Below are 21,676 nucleotides of genomic sequence, written 5' to 3'. Positions count from 1 at the left end.
TTTTGACACACCATTTTATTGTGTTGTTCCTGGATTTGTCTTCTCTCTATGAATTCCATGCTCTGAATAGTACTTATCAAACTCTTTGTTGCTATGTTCACCTCCATTTTTTATCTGAGACACTCCAATTCTTTCCTATCTCATTCTAAACCAAATATTTCCATTTCTTGAAAGTATCAAATAAATTATATTTATTATGAATACAACAAATCCAGGTTTTCCTAGTTTCATCATCAATAAAAGTAACATAATAGTGAGAGCCACCGAGAGATGATACTTAAGCTGGTCCCAATACATCTGTATGCACAAGCTCTAATTTTTCACTCTTCTTTTCTTTCCCAACTCTAATAAATTTGACTCTCTTTTGCTTTCCATAAACACAATTCTCACATAAATCCAAATCAACATGCTTCAAACCTGGAAAAAAAATTCTTGAGCGAAGAATTTGCATCCCTTTCTGACTCATGTGCCCAAGCCTATGATGCCACAATTTTGTGTCTGCTGCTATGGAGGTTAAATCATTAACAAAATTATAAATATTATTGCATAAATACAATGTACCAACCTTTTTTCCTTTTGTTATTACCAGGCCTCCTTTAGTGACCTTCCAAGTTTTTTCTATGAATGTAGTTACACAAGCTTCACCACCTATCTACCCTATTGAAATTATATTTTTCTTCATATCTGGAACATGCCTTACCTCCTTCAATAGCCATTGGTTTCCATTTTGTTACTTTATAAAAACCTTACCCATTCCAATGATTCTACAGGGTTTATCATCACCCAAACAAACCTATTCAAAATCTCCTTGAACATAGTCATGAAAATGTTTCCTACTAGGTGTGCCATGGAATGAGGCCCCTGAATATACCACCCAATCATCAATAATATTCTTTAATGAAAGAATCAAAGCATCATGCAACACATCACCTATCACATTCGCTTCATGATTGTTCTCTTGTTGTCCATCTCCTTCTTTTCCCTTTCAACATTTGCAGTCTTTCTTCAGGTGTCATTTCTTCAAGCATTTCTAGTACCCTATCCTTGATCTAGATTTGGATCTACCTTTTCTTGATTTACTGTGATTTCCTGGGCTCCTTCCACTTTCCATTTTTCTTCCCCTAGTTTCTGCAGTCAAACCATTACCTGATGTCTCACTGGAGCTTTTCTGTAGCATTTCCTCACTAAGGATGGTACCAACAACATCATCAAACTTTAAAGCACTAGATCTAGAGACAAAGTTACTAATAGCCATAACTAATCCATTCCAACTTTCTAGAAATGAGCATAGAAATAACAGATCCTTAACTTCATCATCAAAATTTACCCCTGCAGAACTTAACTGACTCGTAACCATGTTAAATTCATTTAAATGATCAACAACAGATCCACCTTCTGACATCTTCATATTAAAAAGATGTTTCATAAGAAATACCTTATTTGAGGCTGAGGGTTTTTCATATAGTTTTACCAATTCCGTCATTAAACCTTCTGTTGTCACTTCCTTTGAAATGTTGAATGCCACCGACGCTGTCAGGCATAGCCATATTGTTCCTAGTGATTTTTTGTCGAGAAGATCCCATTCTTCGTTTGTCATACTTGTCGGCTTCTTTGATTTTCCACTCAATGGTAGGTACAGATCTTTATGATACAGATAATCTTCCATCTGCATCTTCCCCAACTGGTAATTTTGGTCGTTAAATTTGTCGACCCTAAACCTACCATCTTCTCCCATTGCTCCCACTCAAACTAGGAACCATTATCTCATGGCTAAAAATCTTGTTACATGTTTTTTTAAATGTGTATAGTTTTTTAAAATGTATATATTTTTAACTTATATATTAATTCTCTTAATAACAATAATAATAATTTTAAAAAAAATTATAATTTAGGTATTTTATTTTTTATTTTTAATGATTTAAAATGTGTAATAATATAAGTGTTTTGATGTTTATCATGAATTCATGTATATTAATATTTATTATCCGTTTAATTTATATAATTAATTATACCATGTTATAATTACTCATAATAAACCCATTTTTTTTAAATCTCATCATTTATACCAAAATTAAATTTGATTGAATTTTACATAAATGTGAGTTTAACGTTGCCGATGTGGTCGATTAAATTCCATTAAATTGTATGTAAAAGTGCAAAACGTTTAATGTTGTCCTCTTTTCTCATGGATCTTGCTTCAGTCGATTCGACCTTATCATTTTCTACATGTACGATGTTATTGAACAATCAATTGCACCTGTGCCAGACCACCATCATTTCCCTTTCTTTATCAAAACCCTAATCAACATTTCTCTTGGTTCATCAAAATCCTAACCCAGAGACACATATCAGCTTTCCCTTTTAATAGTGGGAAACTTATCTTAACTCGGTTGTCAAACTAGTAGTGAGAACGGTCATTTCTTGCTGTTATCCGCCAATGCAGGGTGACTCATCACCATTATTCAAGGAAAACCAAGCCACCTAGAATGACTTGTTGGTGGCTCATAAGGGGGAAATCTCTTGCCAGATGCCTCTAGGTCTTGAGTTGTTAACTTATTTCCTTATGTCAGAGGAAGACAGAGTCTTAGCTAACAAAACACACTTTTAAGACATACTCCAATCCCATAGACACATATCATCTTCATTTAATTTTTTTTAATTGATTTCTATTATTATTAATTATATTAAATATTTTGTATTTAAAATTATATATTTTAATGTTAAAATTTGGCAAAACATTTTAAATATTTAATTTTATCTATTTAAAAATATATATATTTTCCAATTTTTAACTAAATTAAAAAAAAAAACCATTTATATTACGTGTGGCCATGACCTCTAACAACCGGTTTCTCATCCTTTGGTTATACCTAATAAAATCTTCATCGCACACCACGTACATTTAATTATTTTTATTTATTGTTATTTTGGTAATCTCATTGATATCTATACTTATTCTCTATCTCAATTTCGAATTTAATACACATCCATGAATCGATTATTTGTTGTAGTAATATGGCCAGGTCTAAGATCAAATTTAGTAGTCATTATAAAACCAAGAGTATAAGCTAGATATACCAAGATTTTATGATTTAGCAAGGGCTAAGACTCCATGAGGGTGGGGAATCATACACCTTGAGCTTTATCACAATGGACCAAAAATGAACCCCCCTAGGAATTGAAAATGGGTGGAGGGGATGACATCCCATTGTGCTAACCACTCAGTCGTCCCACGAGGAAACAAAAAAGCATAACTAAGGCCACAATCCAAAATGTAAAGTAGCATATTTAACTTTGTCGGTTAAATAAGATAATTAAAGTTATCATCCATAGGGCACCACACTGCTTACACTACAGAAAAGCTAGACAACTCATCATGTCACCACCAAAGCTATAAATATACACACTCTTTTATATTTCCATTTGGTTTCATTATCTAATCTCATTTCATCTGGAGTTTTTACTATATTCTCATCTCTCAATTTGTTGATTTATATCTATCTAGTTTTAGAATAAGTGCTTTATCATGGCTCAAAATGTAGCATCTGTTTGAGCTGGTGCTCCCGAGTACTAGGACTACAACCAAACCCATTCTCAAACTCGGGTAGGTCCTCCTAATCTAGATCAAAAGGCAGGGCTACTAGATAAAATCAAAGATATCCTTCCCAGATACTAGACTCAAACTAATCATTCTAATCTGAATCAAAACACTATGTTTTTGGATAAAATCAAATAGAGGATTCTCAAAGTCCAGACTTAAATGACTCATTCTAAATCATCTCAAAATCTAGGGTTCATGGATAAAATCAAATACATTTGGTACTATCCTCCCTCTAGACTCTGGGTACTATTCGGTTAGCTATCATGTGGAGAAGGGAAGCTCCAGGGAAGTTAAAAAGTTTCATTTGGTTCATCTTCTATAATAGAATCTGTTAGCACTCCTCAGTGTCCCAAATCTAAGAAAGGACACTGACAGAGGTAACCTCAAACCAACCTTTTGATTTGGCAGCTAGCCCTACCAAACCAGGGAGGGCTCTCTCTATGGTCACAACCAAGGATTTGACTAGTGCAAGAATGGATTTTAGGCTAGATAGTTCATCTCAATTTGGGGTTTTTGATTCTAGGGTTTTTGCTGGATGATGATCTACGTCTAGGGGGATAGGTCAAGGTTTCTAAAAGATTATTTTGCAGAGATATAATGGGGCGAGGTAGGCAGGCTCAGTTAACATTCTTGATTTGTCATTGTGTATAGGGTAGAAAAGTAAGGTTTCAAAATGAGCATGAGTTTCATGAATTCATTTATCAGAGGAAAATGTAACAAAAATATGAGAGTTTAATCAAAATAGAGCATAAACATATGAATTCTGTTTAATAGTCTTTTTTGTGGTCTTAGATTGAGGCACGACGTAGATATCTCCCATAGTTTTTTCGTCGATGACATCCTCACTTTTGGGATGGTTTCCAGATCACAATGAGTGGCATTGCATTATTATTTTATGAGATATGGTGAGGCTTCTAGGCTGATGGTCAATGGTAGTGTTGTAGCGGCTATAACCACCCTCCAAAATTTTTCCTTAGCCTATTTTGGAGCCTCCCTACCAACCTTACACAACACTTTGTCTTGCTTCGTCAAGTACTCAAGATTCAAGTGTTTTCCTCGAACAAAGTTAGCTTGTTGATCACATTTGATCCATTCCCCTCATAGGCTGCTCACCAGGACTTGGTCCAGCTGCAGGCTGAGCAGATTCCCCTTGAAAATTGCGCATTTTTGGAGGGCAACCAGCCGTCCCTCTAGAAATTGCACAATCCTCTTTGACAGCCTGCTGGGCTCTAGGATTGTGCAATCCTGCCAGCCAACCCTCCCAGCAGGATTTGCACAAATTTTCCCAGCAGCAGGTTGTTCAGCCTAGGATTTTCGCTAATCTGGGCAATAGTCAGTTGCTCTACCCAGAAATTGTGCAATCCTCCTGGGCAGTCAGCCCAGCTCCCAGCCAGGAATGTGCATTTTTCCCAAGCAGTTGAGAAACTGCATGCATGAACAATCTGGTTGACCAGTTCCACCCAGGATCGAGGAAACTTGACTTGCATGCATGCAAGACTAATTCTTCCCGGAATAGCAAGAGGCAACATGCAAAAGGCATCCCATGATTCAGGGAGATATTTTTAGCAGCTGGGGGTTACATGCAAAGTTGTTTTAGAAGTTTCCCTCCAAGTGTTTCTTTTTCCTAGATTTGTGGCACGTGCGCCATGAGACCAAACTTATTTATTCTACGCATCAGAGCTCATTCATTCACATCAATCTTGGAGCTTTGAAATCCCACAACACATCCAGGACTCTTCGACATATCCGGCTCAACTATTCACAGGTAAGTGGCCTCAACTTGTCTTTTTCAGCATTTCTGTCGGTTTTTGTGTTTTCGCTTGTGTGGGTGTTTTTTTCTTGATTTCTTTGAACACCTGCTGTCTTTTACAAGCATTCTATCTTGTTCTAGCTCTATTTCAGTTTTTTTTGCTATCTCAATGTTGTCGCATGCATGAAACTATTTTGCATGGACGTTCGCCCAACAAACGAATGACCTCGCCCACATGCATGTTGATCTGTTTGTTGAACCTTTCATTCATGTTTTGCATGCATTATTAATCACTTCTACTTTCACTTAGTGTTGCCATGCATTCATTGTCTTACTTGCTTTCAGTTGCCCATCGGTGAGTCGGGCCAACCTTGGCCTGGGCTCTGCCTTCACCAAGGCTGCATTACGCAATATGGGGAAGGAAGGCTCACCTTCCTCTCCAGATTTGTGCATTCTTTCCTAGCACTGGCCTCCAGGACTGTTTTGCACTTTTCTGGAGGACAGTGGCTGCTTGGCCTAAGAAATTGAGCAAATTTGTCCTAAAGCTAGCAGTCCTTCCCAGCTGGAATTACGCATTGCACAATCCCAACAGCCAGCTGTCTGACTGGATTGTGTATTTCGCAGATCCAGTAGCCAGTCCTGCCTCCCAGACAGCCCAGACTGCCTTTTGTGTAGTTCTGACTACTAGTCACCCAGCCTCTCAGTAAAATTTGCACAATCTTGCTCATCAGTTTCCCAGTATGTGTTGTGTCTTTCCCTGGATTTGCTTTGTTTCCACTGACATATTTCTTGCCATGAATTCTTCTTGTTTCTAGATCATTCAGGTGTTCATCTGTCTCAATGGATTCTAAGAGAACAGGATCGCGGGGCACTGATGGAGGTGCAGCTGGAGTAGTCGTTGAGCAAGTGTCCTCTAGTCTGTCGATCTATGAAGTTATGAAGTTGTATCTAGACAAGGACATCAAACTGAAGTGGCAAGAGGTTAATGAAGCATTCGCAAGAACTTTTAGGGAAGGCCTCGAAGACCGTCAGGTGCCCGTGAACATTCACAAGTTCGGATTGTACCGGATTGCATGCAGATACCCCGTGTTCCCATGCGTGGACATGATTCACTGGATCGTTTCTCACACTGACCCCGAGACGATAACCTTAAGCAGTGTCAGTGGGACGAATCTTGCAACCTTCTGGGCACGAGGTTATGATGAGATGTATTAGATGTCAGAGCCCGCGACTATCATGATTCCTCCATTCATCTTACCCAGCAGCAGAGGTAACTCCAGAGACATTATGGAGGATTGGGTTAAGGAGCCAACTCGTTTTAGGATGACACCCAACCATATCTACAAGACAAAGATATCGAGGAAGGCGTACCAATACTTGGTCATATTCGCATGTCGACTGAGTGGCCAAGCAAGCACTAAAACCTTTCCTCAGAGTTGGGTGATCGCATTGGACCAACTGGCTAGAAAAGGAAGACCATGCAACTAGTCCAGCATACTGGCTCACCAATTGAGGGAACAAGTCACGAAGGCTCAACTGTCACCCAAGGGTATGCATGCAGAGATTTATATATCCGCTTACATCCTAGATGCAGTCTGTGCTTGACATGAGTTACCGGGCTTGGAGTGGGCATGGTCACCGATGGAAACTATTATGAATACGTATTTCAAGTTGTGGTCCGAATGCAGCTTCAAAGGAGTAATCATACGACTATCTGACCATTTTGTCACCCTAGTGTACAGGTTGATATTTGAACAGGATCCACCCTGCATGTCAGAGGAAGCGATGAAGGCATTGTTGAGCATTGCAGATTGGTATGCCTCACCATCCGACACTTTCATCCGAGTGTTCAACATGGAGAAGCCTCTGCTTGTTTTGCCAAAGTTTTCTTTGGACGTGCTTGTCATGCAGGAAATAGCATATCATATCTCAGCAAGATTGACAACTAGACTGTAGTATAAGAAGAAGGCACCTTGGCCCGCTCTTCCTTTGCGGATTGGGTTATATGATATCTGGAGTATCAAGCAAGCAGATGTCGAAGCAGAACAGATGAAGAAGTACCCGTTCGACCTCCAAAGCTTCAACTCGTATGACCCAAATTGCATTGTGAAGGATCACTGCATGAGATTTCAGTTCAATTGGATCCATGGGGCATTTCATTGAGCCGAGGAAGACTCATGGATGTATTTCTACGATTCCTCCAGACCCAATGAACAGGTCGGTTTCACTGTAGAGTGGTTAGCACAGTAGCATGAAGCATCATCATGGAGAGCACAAGCTATAGCAGCAGAGGCAAGCATACCTGTGCAAGATAAAGGGAAGAGGAAGATTGTCAACCGCATGGAGGAGGAGAAAAGCTGCAAGTTTTGAGTATATCCACTTGTAGAAAAAGCAGCTATGGATATTCAGGAAAAGAGGTAGCAACGCAATAAGCGAATCGCACGAAGGCAGAGGGATAAGAAGAGAATGGAAGAACCAGAGAAGGAGTTGCATGAGCTGAGGGAGAAACTACGGAAAGAACAAGAGCTATGCCAATAGGAGAAGGAAGCGCAACAACAACAGATACAACAGGGGGCGCATCACGTGCAGACAGACAAAGTAGCGCCCGTACAAGTAGTTGATTCATCTAAACAACTAGCATCAGGTGAACAGGGTGAACCATCACAGGGGAAAGACTTTGCTCATGAGATAGAACAGGCACTTGAACAGTTGGATGCAGACATGGAGCAACAGGAGTTGGAACAGGACACTGACCTCATGCCTCACCACAAAGAGGTCGACTCACCCGCTTCATTGCATCCTGATGATGAGCAAGTCTCAAATGACCAAGGAGGCACTGAGATCCTTGGTGGTTAGCCGGAAGCAGAAATGCACAACATCTCTTTTGACGAATCTCATCATAGATTTGTGAAATCTCCGAGAGTACCGACTCCAGAGGACCAAACATCCCCTACACAAGTTGAAGAACAAGTGATCGTGATAGATGTGCACAAGCATCCAACTGCTTTGGCCGATGCAACTAGAGTGTATGCCAAAGCCACTAGCTCAAGTGTTCGTTTCCTCATAGCTGAGAATGAGCGAATGGCGAAGGAACTACAGGTGGCTAAGAAGGGAGGGGACTTGGTGACAATGTCTGCTTGTGATGAACTGAAGAAGGAAATACTAGATGAAGTATTATCCCTTGATATAGTTATTCAAGCATCGTACGCCAAGTTTGGTACCATGCACCAAGCAGTCGTCCATCTCCACGGATGGCAACAATAATGTGCGAGAAGAGTATGCATCCTGAAGAACATACATGCAGTTGTTGATAGCATGCAGGCATGGATGATGAAGTACAAGGGAGCCCCACTTCACTTGCCAAAGATGATGAAGGCCAATGCAATTGAGCTACAAGCACGTATCCGGAGTCAGATCCAGAACTATAAAGACTTACTGCAACTCATCACTAGCATACAAGCTTCCTATGCACAAGTATTAAAAAGCATGGATGTTATAGTGCACACTCATGCGATCCCATCACTTGGGACTCTCATCTAGGCGAAGACAAAGAAGCAGGTCCGATAGGAACTTGATTCGTACTTCGACAAGTTGATGGGCACCGCCACCAGCCCAGACTCGCCTATCAGTGCAGACATCATGCGCAAGTATGTCGCTCATCCAGCCACATTGAGGACAATGATGCGCATGCTTTTAGAAGAGTTGGAAAAGGAGCTCGAGTAGTGTACCTAAATTCTATGGAGGCAAGGTTCGGGTTTTAGACAGACATCACAATAGAACACACAGACACTATCAAGGACTACCAATATTGGCATCAATATGTCACTGTTGATTAGCATGAGGATGTCAGCCAGTTGGACTTCTATTGTTGTCTAAGTCCGAATGATGTCTAGTTTGGCTTGTTCAAGCCATTGTGCACATGGGTACATGTGCATTGTAATGTTGAGTCATGCCAAGTGTAAGTCAAGTCTCAATAGTGGATGTAACAGTCATAGAGTATGTGAAGATTCATGAGGGTAGTTGAATAGTCAAAAAGGGGATGTCAAGGGTCACCCCACTCTTTGCTATAAATAGTCCCTTAGAACTCATTGTATAGGCTTTTGTTCAGCCTAGCTTATGATAAGATTATCCTTGATAAAGCTTGGACAATATTGTAATGCGCCTTGGCTTCTCCATTTCACAGAGCTAGTTCATCTCTTTGGAGGAGCAGGCGGATGTGGTTGCAACATTCCACTATTGGGGCTAGCAGGTTTACATGGTGTATTGTATGATTGTGACTTACACTTCTTTATATAGGGATTTTTTGTTTAGATTATCCATAGTATTGTGTGCCTCTTGTTGTCGCGTTTCGAATCCCAATGTGGATCCATCTTTAGGACAAAAGTGATAGATTGAAAGAGATGCTTACCAACTAGAAAAATAAATTTTAGGTCAGCTACTCTTCTTTCAATCTTAATCCTTGAATTTTTGAGAAAATAGATCTCATTCAATATATCCCCTTCGTACAGGGAAATTATGTTAGATTTTAAGCTTCTATGGCTGTCATTTTTATCCACAGTATTGTGTGCCTCTTGTTGTCGATGTTTCGAATCCCAATGTGGATCCATCTTAAGGACGGAAGTGATATATTGAAAGAGAAGCTTACCAACTAGAACAAATAAATTTCAAGTCAGCCACTTTTCTTTCAATCTTAAACCTTGAATTTTTGAGAAAACAGATCTCATTCCATATATCCCCTCCGTATGGGGAAATTATGTTAGATTTTAAGATTTTGTGGTTGTCATTTTTATCCATAGTATTGTGTGCCTCTTGTTGTCGACGTTTCGAATCCCAACGTGGATCCATATTCATGACAGAAGTGATATATTGAAAGAGAATCTTACCAACTAGAACAAATAAGTTTTAGGTTAGTTTCTCTTCTTTCAATCTCACTTCTATTTGGAAGATGGATCCACGTTGGGATTTGAAACGTTGACAACAAGAGGAACACAATACCGTGGATAAAAATGACAACCATAGAAGCTTAAAATCTAACATAATTTCCCTGTACTGAGGGGATATATGGAATGAGATCTGCTTTCTTGAAAATTCAAGGATTAAGATTGAAATAAGAGCGGCTGACCTGAAATTTGTTTGTTTTGGTTGGTAAGATTCACTTTAAATCTATCACTTATGTCGTGAAGATGGATCCACGTTTGGATTCAAAACATCGACAACAAGAGGCACACAATACTGTGGATAAAAATGACAGCCACAGAAGCTTAAAATCTAACATAATTTCCCTGTACAGAGGGGATATATGGAATGAGATCTGTTTTCTCGAAAATTCAAGGATTAAGATTGAAAGAAGAGCGGCTGACCTGAAATTTATTTGTTCTGGTTGGTAAGCTTCTCTTTCAATATATCACTTATGTCCTGAAGATGGATCCATGTTGGGATTCAAAACGTTGACAACAAGAGGCACACAATACTGTGGATAATCTGAATAAAAAATCCCTAAATGACAGCCACAAAAACTTAAAATCTAACTTCTTTATATAATAAGAGCCAACACTTTTTCATGGATATGTTGTTATTGTAGTTGGACTACTTCGGTTGCCTTAATGATATATGTTGTTTAACTTACGTACTTGTGTATGAACTGATTTGTATGCAATTATATGAATCTTGTTGTTAATGTGTTGCATATGCTGTTAATGATGTCACCGTCCATGTCGACTTCTCTGCTGGACATCAGACAGACCTTTCACATGAACCTTGCTGTAACAATCGTCGCACTCGTCTCGGACTGATCCATGAGTGTTGTACGTGTTATCTTACCTTGTATGATGTGATTGCTGCATCCGAGTGGACTACTTCACCGGAAAATGTGCATGTCCTTTTGTGTTGTGTGTTCCTAGCCAAGTTGGGATTGATCCCTTTCAACCTGGAACTCACCTTCACCTTCATCTCCCTTTGAAGTGTTAGAACCTCTCATACACCTTCCTTGACTCACTACATTAGTCACACCCTTGCTAACGACATAGTTATCTTACTTGCCTCTGTGTCACATCGCGGTCAAGGCATTACCTTACTACCCACTGTTGGGACTCCTACACCAAATAGTCTGAGGTCTAATTGGGACTTCTTACCGGGGAGATCCCCTTGACATGTTGGCGGGTCCAGCACCGTCAACAGGTAGTAAGTAATTACTCTTGTTTTCAAATGGTGTTCAGGAGGTGATCGAATTTATCATAGGAATTTTTGGTGTTAGTACCAAGCCACTGAGCGAAGGCTTCACTTACCCTGGATATCATCTAAAGCCAAACAATTATAGGCTAGTGGATTGGAATTGGCTTCTGGATAAATTTTGTCACAAACTCCAAGGATGGACAAATAGTTGGCTTACACTAGGAGGAAGATACACCCTTACACAGGAGGTTCTCCAACAGATCTCAGTATAATGGGAAAATCTTTTCATTCTCCCCTTGACAATTATCTCTAGAATTCAAAGTATATTAACACATTTCATTTAGGCAGGCACATGGGGGACTAAATTATACCACCTAATCAAATGGGAAAATATTGCCCTCTCGAAGAAATATGGTGGTTGGTGAATACTAGATTTGAGAGTTTTCAGATGGGCTATGTTAATCAAATTTCTATGGCGGGCTCTATTTCAAGAAGGAATTTGGAGGGACATCATATTTACAAAGTACCTTACAATAATGAGCGCCAGTAATTGGATAAGGGAAGGAAACATCAGCAAAAAAATTGGATGTTACATTTGGTCTAGTTTCCACAAGGTAAAAAGTTCGTTTATTGAGAGGCTCGGGTGGTCTTTCGATGAAGGAAACTGCATTTTAATTGGGATAGATCAAATATAGGGAGTTAAAATACCCACACCCCTCACGGAGGAAATAATTTAAAGACTACATGCCAAGGGATATATATATTTGGATTAGGTCATTCGGTGTTGGTGCAGACTCTTTCCAGTTTGTAGAAAAGTTGCAGATATTGGTCTGGTAAGGCGTCGAGCTAATGTATGGAATGGATACATTCAAGATCTTAAATAGGCGGGACTTTGTAGAACAGAGAGGGGGGACTTCATCATCTCGGAAGGGACGCTCCGTAAGGATTCTATGGAGGTGGAAGACATCAACAGGTAAATTATGTGCACTAAATTTACTTTAAATGATACATGCTAGTTTCAAAAGATTTGGAAATGGGATGTCCCCATGAAGATTATTCTCTTCACTTGGTTGGTATAGAACAACAAAACATTGACTTGGGAAAACCTCCATAAGTGGGTTGTCCAAGGTCCAGGATGGTGCACACTTTTCTGGGATTCAATCAAGACAATTCAACATCTTTTCTTGGAATGCTTGACTTCTACATAGGTATGGCAAAGGATCCTTCATTTTTTTCATATTCCTTTTAGAAATTTTCTCTCATTAGATCAGTGTCTTCATTGGTGGATCGAAAGGGGGGGGGGGGGGGGGGGGATATTAGACCATTCCTCTCTTCATTTTTTGGGAGATCTAGCGTGCTAGGAATGGATGCCTATTTGAAGGTATCCCCATAAACATACACAAGATATGTATAAACATTGGGTTTTGGATGGATACATAGACATACAACATACAAGTGGATAAAGATTTAATGTTTCTTTTCGTTCCTCGTATTGAATTTCCAGCTGGTTATTTTGATGGAGTTGCACATGGAGGTGTATGTGGTTGTGGAGTTTGGTTTAGGATATGTAATAGGACTCACTACAAATTATCATGGCACGGTGGATATGGTACAAACATGAGAGCGGAGATTTTGGCCCTATGGGGGCTTCTTTGGTTTGCCAAGAAACAGGGCTTGAATTCTAGTCATGTATATGGAGATTCTAAGACCCTCATTGAGGGTGTATTGGGGAACACTTATCTCACTCCTCCTAATCTTGGAGGTTGGATCAAACACATCATCATTCTCAAGATGTCCTTTCAACACATTTCCTTCGAACACATCTACCGGGAGTCGAATTTTGTTGTTGATTACTATCAAAAAAGATATGCATTACATGTATCTAGAAGAAAATACTCTAAAAAAGAAAGACACAATCCATCTCCGTAGTTTTTTAGTTCACTATTTATATAATAATGTAATTTGTAAAAACATTTTGATATTTATATAATAATGTAATTTGTAGAAACATTTTGATATTGTTATATCGATTTATATTAATAGTAAATAAGCAATTTATTTAAGAACCATACATATTTCTCAAAAACTTGTGTTTTATTTTGAATAGAAAGAAACATACTCTCTTACTGATTTAGAATCTATTTTAAATATTTTTGAAGATATACCAATACATTTATAAACCCATGTTTTTTTCATTTAGGAAAAAAAAACATCAAACAATAGTCAATCTTTCTTCCCTACCTCTATCAACCAAACGCGCCGCTTGAAACATATCGAATCAAACAAAAACCAGATAATTCGCCATCGGATCGAATTTTCAATATGGAACATTGAATCGAACAAAAACCAGATAATTCGCCATCGAATCGAAGTTTCGAATTTCTTTACTAATTTGGCCAATTCTATAGAATTTGGTAACTACGAAGTCATTACTGTTGAATATATATACTAGATGTTTTTAGTGTCGGAATTTGGTTGAGGTTAAATATTGATTTGTGTTATTTAAACTGGTTTTTTGATTGTATATATAAATTCAGCGTCTTGAAAAATTATGCAAGGGTTACCATCAAACTTGTGATTTCAATCAATTCTGACGAGATTTTAGAGAAATTAAACCGTTGAAAAACCCACAGAAAAACTTCCAAAAATCTCACTAAAAACAACTCCATATATATATTCTAAAAATTATATAATTAAAATTTTTTATTTCAAAAAATTTCTGAAAATTATATCGCTAAATTAAGAACTAACTAAATTACCAGAATAAAATGAGAATTTAAAATAAAACATCCTCAATTTCTGCAACTCTAATCACTAACAATTTGCTCATGAAATCCCATCCCATCCCAATAGCGTAAGGCTAAAGCTACAGTCGAAGATGCAAAGTAGCATCTTTAACGTTGTCGGTTAAAGAAGATAATTAAAGCTATTCTCCACACGGCACGGCACCGCACCGCTTGCACTGCAGATAAGTGAGCGACACCACCAAACCTATAAATATACACTCCCTGTTATTTACTTTCACTATCTCATCTCATTTCATCTGGAGTTTTTACTACATTCTCATCTCTCAATTTCTTCAATTGAAATCTATCTGGTTTTAGAATAAGTGCTGTATCATGGCGCAAAATCTACCATCTGTTCGGGCTGTTGCTCCTGAGCACCAGGACCGTAGCCACACCCATAGTTACCCTCAGGCAGGTCAGCCTAATCCCAATCAGAAGGCAGGGCTGCTGGATAAAATCAAAGCATCTCTTCCCGGAGGCCAGACTCAAATTGCTCATTCGAATCCGAATCAGAAGCCGGGGCTGGTGGATCAAATCCAAGCGAAGATTCCCGGAGGCCAGACTCAGACTGCTCATTCTAGTTCATCTCAGAAGCCGGGTCTCGTGGACAAGTTCAAAGACATGCTGCCCGGAAAACAGACTCAAACTGGTAATTACAATCGAAATCAGAAGCCCGGGATGGTGGATAAAATCAAAGCGAAGATTCCCGGAGGGCAGAGCAAGTAATGGGGAAGGTGAAGCGCGAGAGGAATAGCAGAAGCATGTGCATTGATGTTAACCTAAAAAAATAAGGCCTCTGGCTATCCCTCCCTGAAGCTTTTCTGTTGCGAATTGACATACAATCAGTATCTTGATATGAATAGTTTGCTAGTTGGCTGGTGAAGCCTATCAATATTTATGGTGTTATTGATCTATTAGTGGGGTTGGATGTATATGTTTATTGTGGGATAATGTTTATTGCTGGATAATGTACTTGCTTAAACCCCATTTCATAGTGGGCATGCTACATATTAATGGGCAATAGCACAATAAATATGGGTTGGTTGTTATGTTAGAATAGTTAAAAGTTATACATGTCCATTTGTAATTTATAGATTTCAAAATGTTTTGGTAATTTGATAATAGCAAAGTAACTTATGTTTGATTTTATTTTTGTTTATCAAATTTTTGAAATAGAGTACCATAGAGAAGATGTGGGATTGTATGTTCAAAGTAACTTATGTTTGATTTTATTTTATAATTAAATAGATTTTTTATAAGACTCTAAGTTAATATAACAATATTTACAATTACAATGACATTACAAGAATAATATTTATCAAAGCATTATTAATTCACCATATCACTAACCATGAATTTGAATCTAGATTGGAAAGATAATTCAATCATTCTATCCAACCAACCAATTGAGACGACTCTAATTGGCATTTTTTAAAAATGTATTTATGTTAAGCTCATATATTTACTCTTTTTATAATTAATAATAATAATAATAATAATAATTTAAACTATAATTTAGTTAATTTTTATAATTTTTTAAATTTTAAAGTATTTTAATGTTTATGATACTTTATGTTTATTTACTTTTATCAATCATTTAATTTATATAACTACACTATTTATAATATATTTTAAATTTAATTTTAACACCATAAAATATAAATTTTAAATATTTAATCATATATGTGTGTGTATGTTTCATAACCATAACATCTATAAAATAAATGAGTGTAAAATTGCCATTTGTCTTTCCTAAATGTCATATTTTACTCACTTTCAAAATAAGTTTCATCTTGTAACATAAATTCAACATCTTAAAAAATCATTGGTATATTTAAATTGTGCAATATATTAAATTCGTACTATATTTCAAATTATGCAAATTATTAATTTATATCTCTAGAATTTCATGTCCATGTTATATTAGAATTTAGACTTCTATGATCCATGAATACTGAGAAATCTTTCTGTTGACACCTAATCATAGGGATTGGGTGAACAACTGTAATTAGTGTAAATAAATAATAGAGGAAATGGAGAGTCATCGGGAGATGAACTGAATAGTCACTCCCTCTTGTATATAATAATGAACAACCTAAATGAATAACACAATTATATTTGAGGAGTTACCTCCTGGCCTGAGATGGTATCAGAGCCAGCTCTATCTTTGGCATTACAGTGTGCCTTTGTAACTCCCTCCTGGCCTATGTTCTGCCTGTTCTGCAGAATTGACACCTTTGTCATGCTCCAGAAGCCTGAATGGTGCATTGTCATATGCTTTTCTATTCCTGACATGGTATCGTCTCCCACGCTCCTCCACTTTCATGCTATGCCGCGTTTTTTTCTTTGAATATTGCATTGGTATGGTCTATAAGCGCTGCTCTCCCATACCTCTCCTAGCAGAGTATACAGTGATGAAAAAAAAATACAGTTTTGCAAGTTGAAATTCTTCTGGTTCGCGCTTTGATTGACATTGAAATGCCTCGATGGAGCCCTCTAGCGCAGCGAAAACTTGATGGAGCCTTATGGCGTTGGTGGAGAGATTACTTTCTGGAAGGTTATCGCTTGAGATTTGGCGTGACACGATTGTGGTTAAATGTTGAGACCCATGAGCCCGTGACCTTATATTGAAGGTCGTTTTTTGCAAACATAGAGGTAGACTTTTAAATCTTCTACATGGAATATTGCTTCCTGTATTCATAAACATTGCTCCATATTACACTGACCTCTATACGTTGTTCCATATATATATAAAGCTAGTATATATAAGCGTTGTTCCACATATATAACGTTGTCTCCACGCTAATGTTTTTTCATATATACGCTGGTATATATAACTTTGTCTCCACACTAATGTTTTTTCATATATACGCTGATATATATAACGTTGTCTCCATGCTAACGTTTTCATATATACGCTATCCTAATATACCACGTAGTTGGGCTCCCATAATGTTGTTTCCAAAACGTTGTTTTCAAAGTGGATGACATAGTTAACGCTCCTGCATTTGACTGGTTTGGCTCCCCATATACCACCTTCCCTAAATATTCCCTCCCCCATATATTACCTCCGCAAAATAATACCTATGTTTTTAATATATCAAAGTGCAATATCTAACCACCAGAAGTGCATTTTTTTGGCAGCAGGGTAATATTTTTTTTTTTTTAAATGCATTCACTGATATTTGTTGTGGGAGTGGTTCTTGTTGGGAAGGAGAACTATCCAGAATGGTCACAGAAAATCAAACACACTCTCATTTTTAATGCGCTATGGAAATGAGTGTGTTGGAAACGGAGACAAGGAGCCAAAACAACCTACCTCAAACAAGGAATTCGCCATTTGGGAAAATAAGAATAGCAAGGTTTATGCACTGATTGTAGCATTAGTAAATGAAGAGGTGAGTCGCCATATTTCGTCATTTTCAAATGCTTTCGAAGGTTTACAAAAATTGAAGGAACTCTATGACTCACACTCTGCAATTGAAGTTGTTCAACTCATGATTAAATTGTTCACCCTTGAATTACAAAATGATGATCCTCTTGCTCTTGCATCAGAAGTAAAATCTATTATACATGATATCAAAGTCACTAATGTTGAATTGGACATTCCTCTGATAGCTTTTCTCAAGGCAATTTATCCCACTTATGAAAATTATCTTGAGTCATTGCAAGAAAATGGAAACCTCAAAGATATTACCTTTGACTCCCTTGTGAAAAAAATTGCGGAAAGAGAGAAAGCTTTTGGGAAGAAGATAGCTCCTCAGTCTTCTGAAGAGGCTGTGTGCCTTGCATATAGAGAGAAGAATCTTGCTCAAGATTCTTCCAGAGGAAGAGGTGGTCGAAGAGGAAGAGGAAGAAATTTCATAAGCAGGGGGGGCAGACACTCTCAAGGAGAAAAGTCAGATTTGCATTGCATACGCTGCGAAAGACATGGATCACATGATGCATCCACATGCAAGTTTCCTTGGGACAGAATTGAGCAGGAAAGAAACCAACCCAAAGGTAAAACTAATGACAAAGAGAAAGGTAAAGCACCTGAATCTGCTCACTATGTTGTGGCACACTGTAATATTGGAGTAAATGAAGACTTATTTAATGCTTCACTTGCTTCCTGGAAAAATGATTCAGGAGCAACTTGCCACATGACTTTTAGAAAAGATTTTTTTGAAGAATTTACTGACAATGTTGATGGAGCAGTATACTTTGTAGACAAATCAAAACTCAAGCCATCAGGGCTTGGCACAATCAGGCTCAAATTGCCTGGTCTTCTAGACTTTCTTCTGCATCATGTTTTATATCTCCCACAACTGAGGAGAAACTTGTTGTCCTTGGTCCACATCCGCCAGCAAGGATACTCCATTCACATGTTTGATGGCAAGCTTGAGGTGAGAAAAGCATCAGAACACTCACTTGTCATGACGAGGATAGAAGAAGAAAGGCTTCTCAAGTTGCAGGGTACCTCTGCTCATGCACAAAATTTCTCATACAATTCTCATTATAAAGAAGGTACATTTCCATCAAGTGTATTATGGCATGCTAGATTTGGACACTTAAACTATGACAGCCACTGCTTGTTGAAGAAAAATGGTGTTACTGGTTTTCCTACAATTCCTAGGAAACTTAAGAAATGTGATGCTTGCATTCTAGGAAATCATAGAAAACAGTCTTTTGATAATTCACATTCCAAAGCACATAGAAAACTTGAACTCATTCATTCATTTTTATGTGGTCCAATTCCTGTTCCTTTTGCAAATGGAAATAAATATATGATGACATTTATTGATGACTACACCAGAATGTGTTGGGTTTATTTATTGAAGAACAAATCTGATGCTTTTCAAACATTCAAGAACTTTCAAACATGGATTGAAAATGATGCATAATCTCATATTGGCTCTATTCACACTAATAATGGAAAAGAATACACTTCAAATGAATTTGAAAACTATCTTCGCCAACATGGGATCAAACATCAAACAACTGTGCCTTATAATCGCCAATAGAACGGAGTAGCTGAAAGAATGAATAGGACAATCTTAAATATGGTGCGCTCCATGATGTTTTTCAAAAATGTAAAATTGATGTTTTGGGTTGATGCAGTTCTATGTGTTGTATATGTAAAGAATAGATGTCCATCTAATGCTATTAGTAACAAGACTCCTTATGAAATGTGGTATGGGTGCATTCCTTCGGTAAAGCATCTCAGGGTCTTTGGTTCCACATGTTATGCCTTGATACCAAAGGTACATAGAAACAAACTTGGTGCAAGAAGTCGTAAGTGTATCTTCCTGGGATATTCAAACACCTCCAAAGCATATCGTCTCTATGATGAAGTTAATAAAAATTTTGTTGTATCTAGAGATGTAATCTTTCTTGAATCATCCAAAACTGACAATGTTGTTGAGCGGCAACTTGATCGCTTGGATAGATTCACAAACGAAAAATCATTTCAAGAATTTGATAATCATATTCCACATCTTGAAGGATTCCCATACTAGATCAACATATGGAATCTTCTCCTGAAGCACTCTCTCCCCCGCATGAAACTCCAACAACGGATGATACTTTGAGTGATGTGATTGACAGAATTGGGAGACTCAATCTTGATTCAGTCCCAACTCAATCAACAGAGTAGCCTGGACCATCTCAGAAAGGTCCCCCAAAGTTGCTCACAAAGACACTTGAAAGTGTTCGTCGCGATGAGGTTGGAAAGAAAGGAATTAGAAATTCAACCCGGCAAAATGGAGGTGATGTAGATGACTCTGATTCACTTGTTGATATGGATGTTTCTTATGATTGTGAATTGAATTTGTCTACAAATTTTGAACCAACTTGCTTCAAAGAAGTTGCTTCTCATGATGAATGGAAAGAAACAATGCAAAAGGAGTATGATGCCTTGATAAAGAATGGCACTTGGAAGCTAGTTGATCCTCCATTGGGAACCAAACCAATTGGCTGCAAGTGGGTCTACAAGAACAAGTATAAAGTTGATGGCTCACTTTCCAAGCACAAAGCTATGCTTGTGGCAAAATATTTTGCACAGAAGGAAGGGGTCGATTATGAGGAGAATTTTTCCCCGACAGCAAAATGGGCTACCATCCGGACACTCTTTTCCCTAGCAGCTCATAACGGTTGGAAAGTCCATCAAATAGATGTAAAAATTGATTTCTTGAATTGAGATCTAAAAGAGAATGTTTTTATGTCCCAACCTAAAGGTTTTACTGTAAAACGACATGAACATAAAGTATGAAAACTTGTGAAATCCTTGTTTGGCCTCAAACAAGCACCATGAGCCTGGTATGAAAAACTAACTGAGCATCTTCTGAAACTCAATTTCAAACATTATGATCTTAATGATGCAACTTTTTTTGTAAAGAAGGTTGACAAAACAGTTGTATATCTTGTGGTATATGTAGATGATCTTTTGATGGCAGGGAACAATGAGAGCTACATTTCATCCATAAAGAAGGAATTGAGGAAAGGTTTTGAAATGACTGATTTGGGCTATGTTCATTACTATCTTGGTATTGAAGTAACTCAACATCCAAAGTCCATATTTCTTTCTCAAAAGAAGTACTTTGGAGATCTATTGAATAGATTTGGCATGACTGAATGCGATCTTCTGACTACTCCAATGGAACAAAACTTAAAGCTCACATCCATTGAAGGAAAAGAATTTGAGGATGCAATAAAGTATAGACAGCTTGTAGGAAGTCTCAACTACCTAACTACTACCAGACCAAACATTTTGTTTGTTGTTGGAATCCTCTCCAGGTTTATGCAAAAGCCTTGTGAGGGACATTGGTATGCTGAAAAAAGAGTTCTAAAGTGCTTGAAGGGAACTCAAGACTTTGGAATCAAGTATACACAGGTGGGCGACTTCAGCTTGATTGGATACTCTGATTCAGACATCGATGGAGACAAAGAAACTGGGGTATCTAATTTGGGTTATGCTATGAGTCTTGGATAGGGAGTTGTCTCCTGGAGATCACGCAAACAATCAGTTCCAACAAATTCCACAACAGAGGCAAAATATGTGGCAGCAGCTGAGGCAACAAAAGAAATTGTATGGCTCAGGAAAATTATGGAATATTTGCAGGTAAAATAAGTACAATCGACTCCACTCATGATTGACGATACCTCGGTGATAAAGTTGGCCAAAAACCCAAAGTTCCATGCTCGAACAAAGCACATCAATACAAAATATCATCTAATTCGACATCACTTTGAGGCCAAAACAATCCATCTTCAACATTGTTCCACTAATGAGCAGATTGCAGACATATTCACCAAAGCACTTGGAAGAGAAAAGCTTGAAATATTCAGAACAATGCTTGGACTCACCAACATCGCTTTAGATTAAGGGGG

General features: G+C 38.0%; 1 protein-coding gene across 1 annotated transcript in view; it reads left to right on the top strand.

Moving 5' to 3' along the window:
• The first annotated feature begins 14,531 nt into the window (after window positions 1-14,531).
• Window positions 14,532-21,676, top strand: part of LOC149247579 (uncharacterized) — a 59,500-nt gene continuing 52,355 nt past the window's right edge. The window contains exon 1 of the mRNA XM_089444647.1: window positions 14,532-15,031. Within this exon, the coding sequence (XP_089300773.1) occupies window positions 14,642-15,031 (390 nt within the window). The 5' untranslated portion in view covers window positions 14,532-14,641. The remainder of the gene's footprint in view (window positions 15,032-21,676) is intronic.

The sequence above is a fragment of the Pinus tabuliformis genome, chromosome 7, assembly GCF_031772625.1.
Source record: "Pinus tabuliformis cultivar Carrire ecotype Pingquan chromosome 7, CPIR1, whole genome shotgun sequence".
Lineage (NCBI taxonomy): Eukaryota > Viridiplantae > Streptophyta > Pinopsida > Pinales > Pinaceae > Pinus > Pinus tabuliformis.
This window is presented reverse-complemented; position numbering and strand designations above follow the sequence as displayed.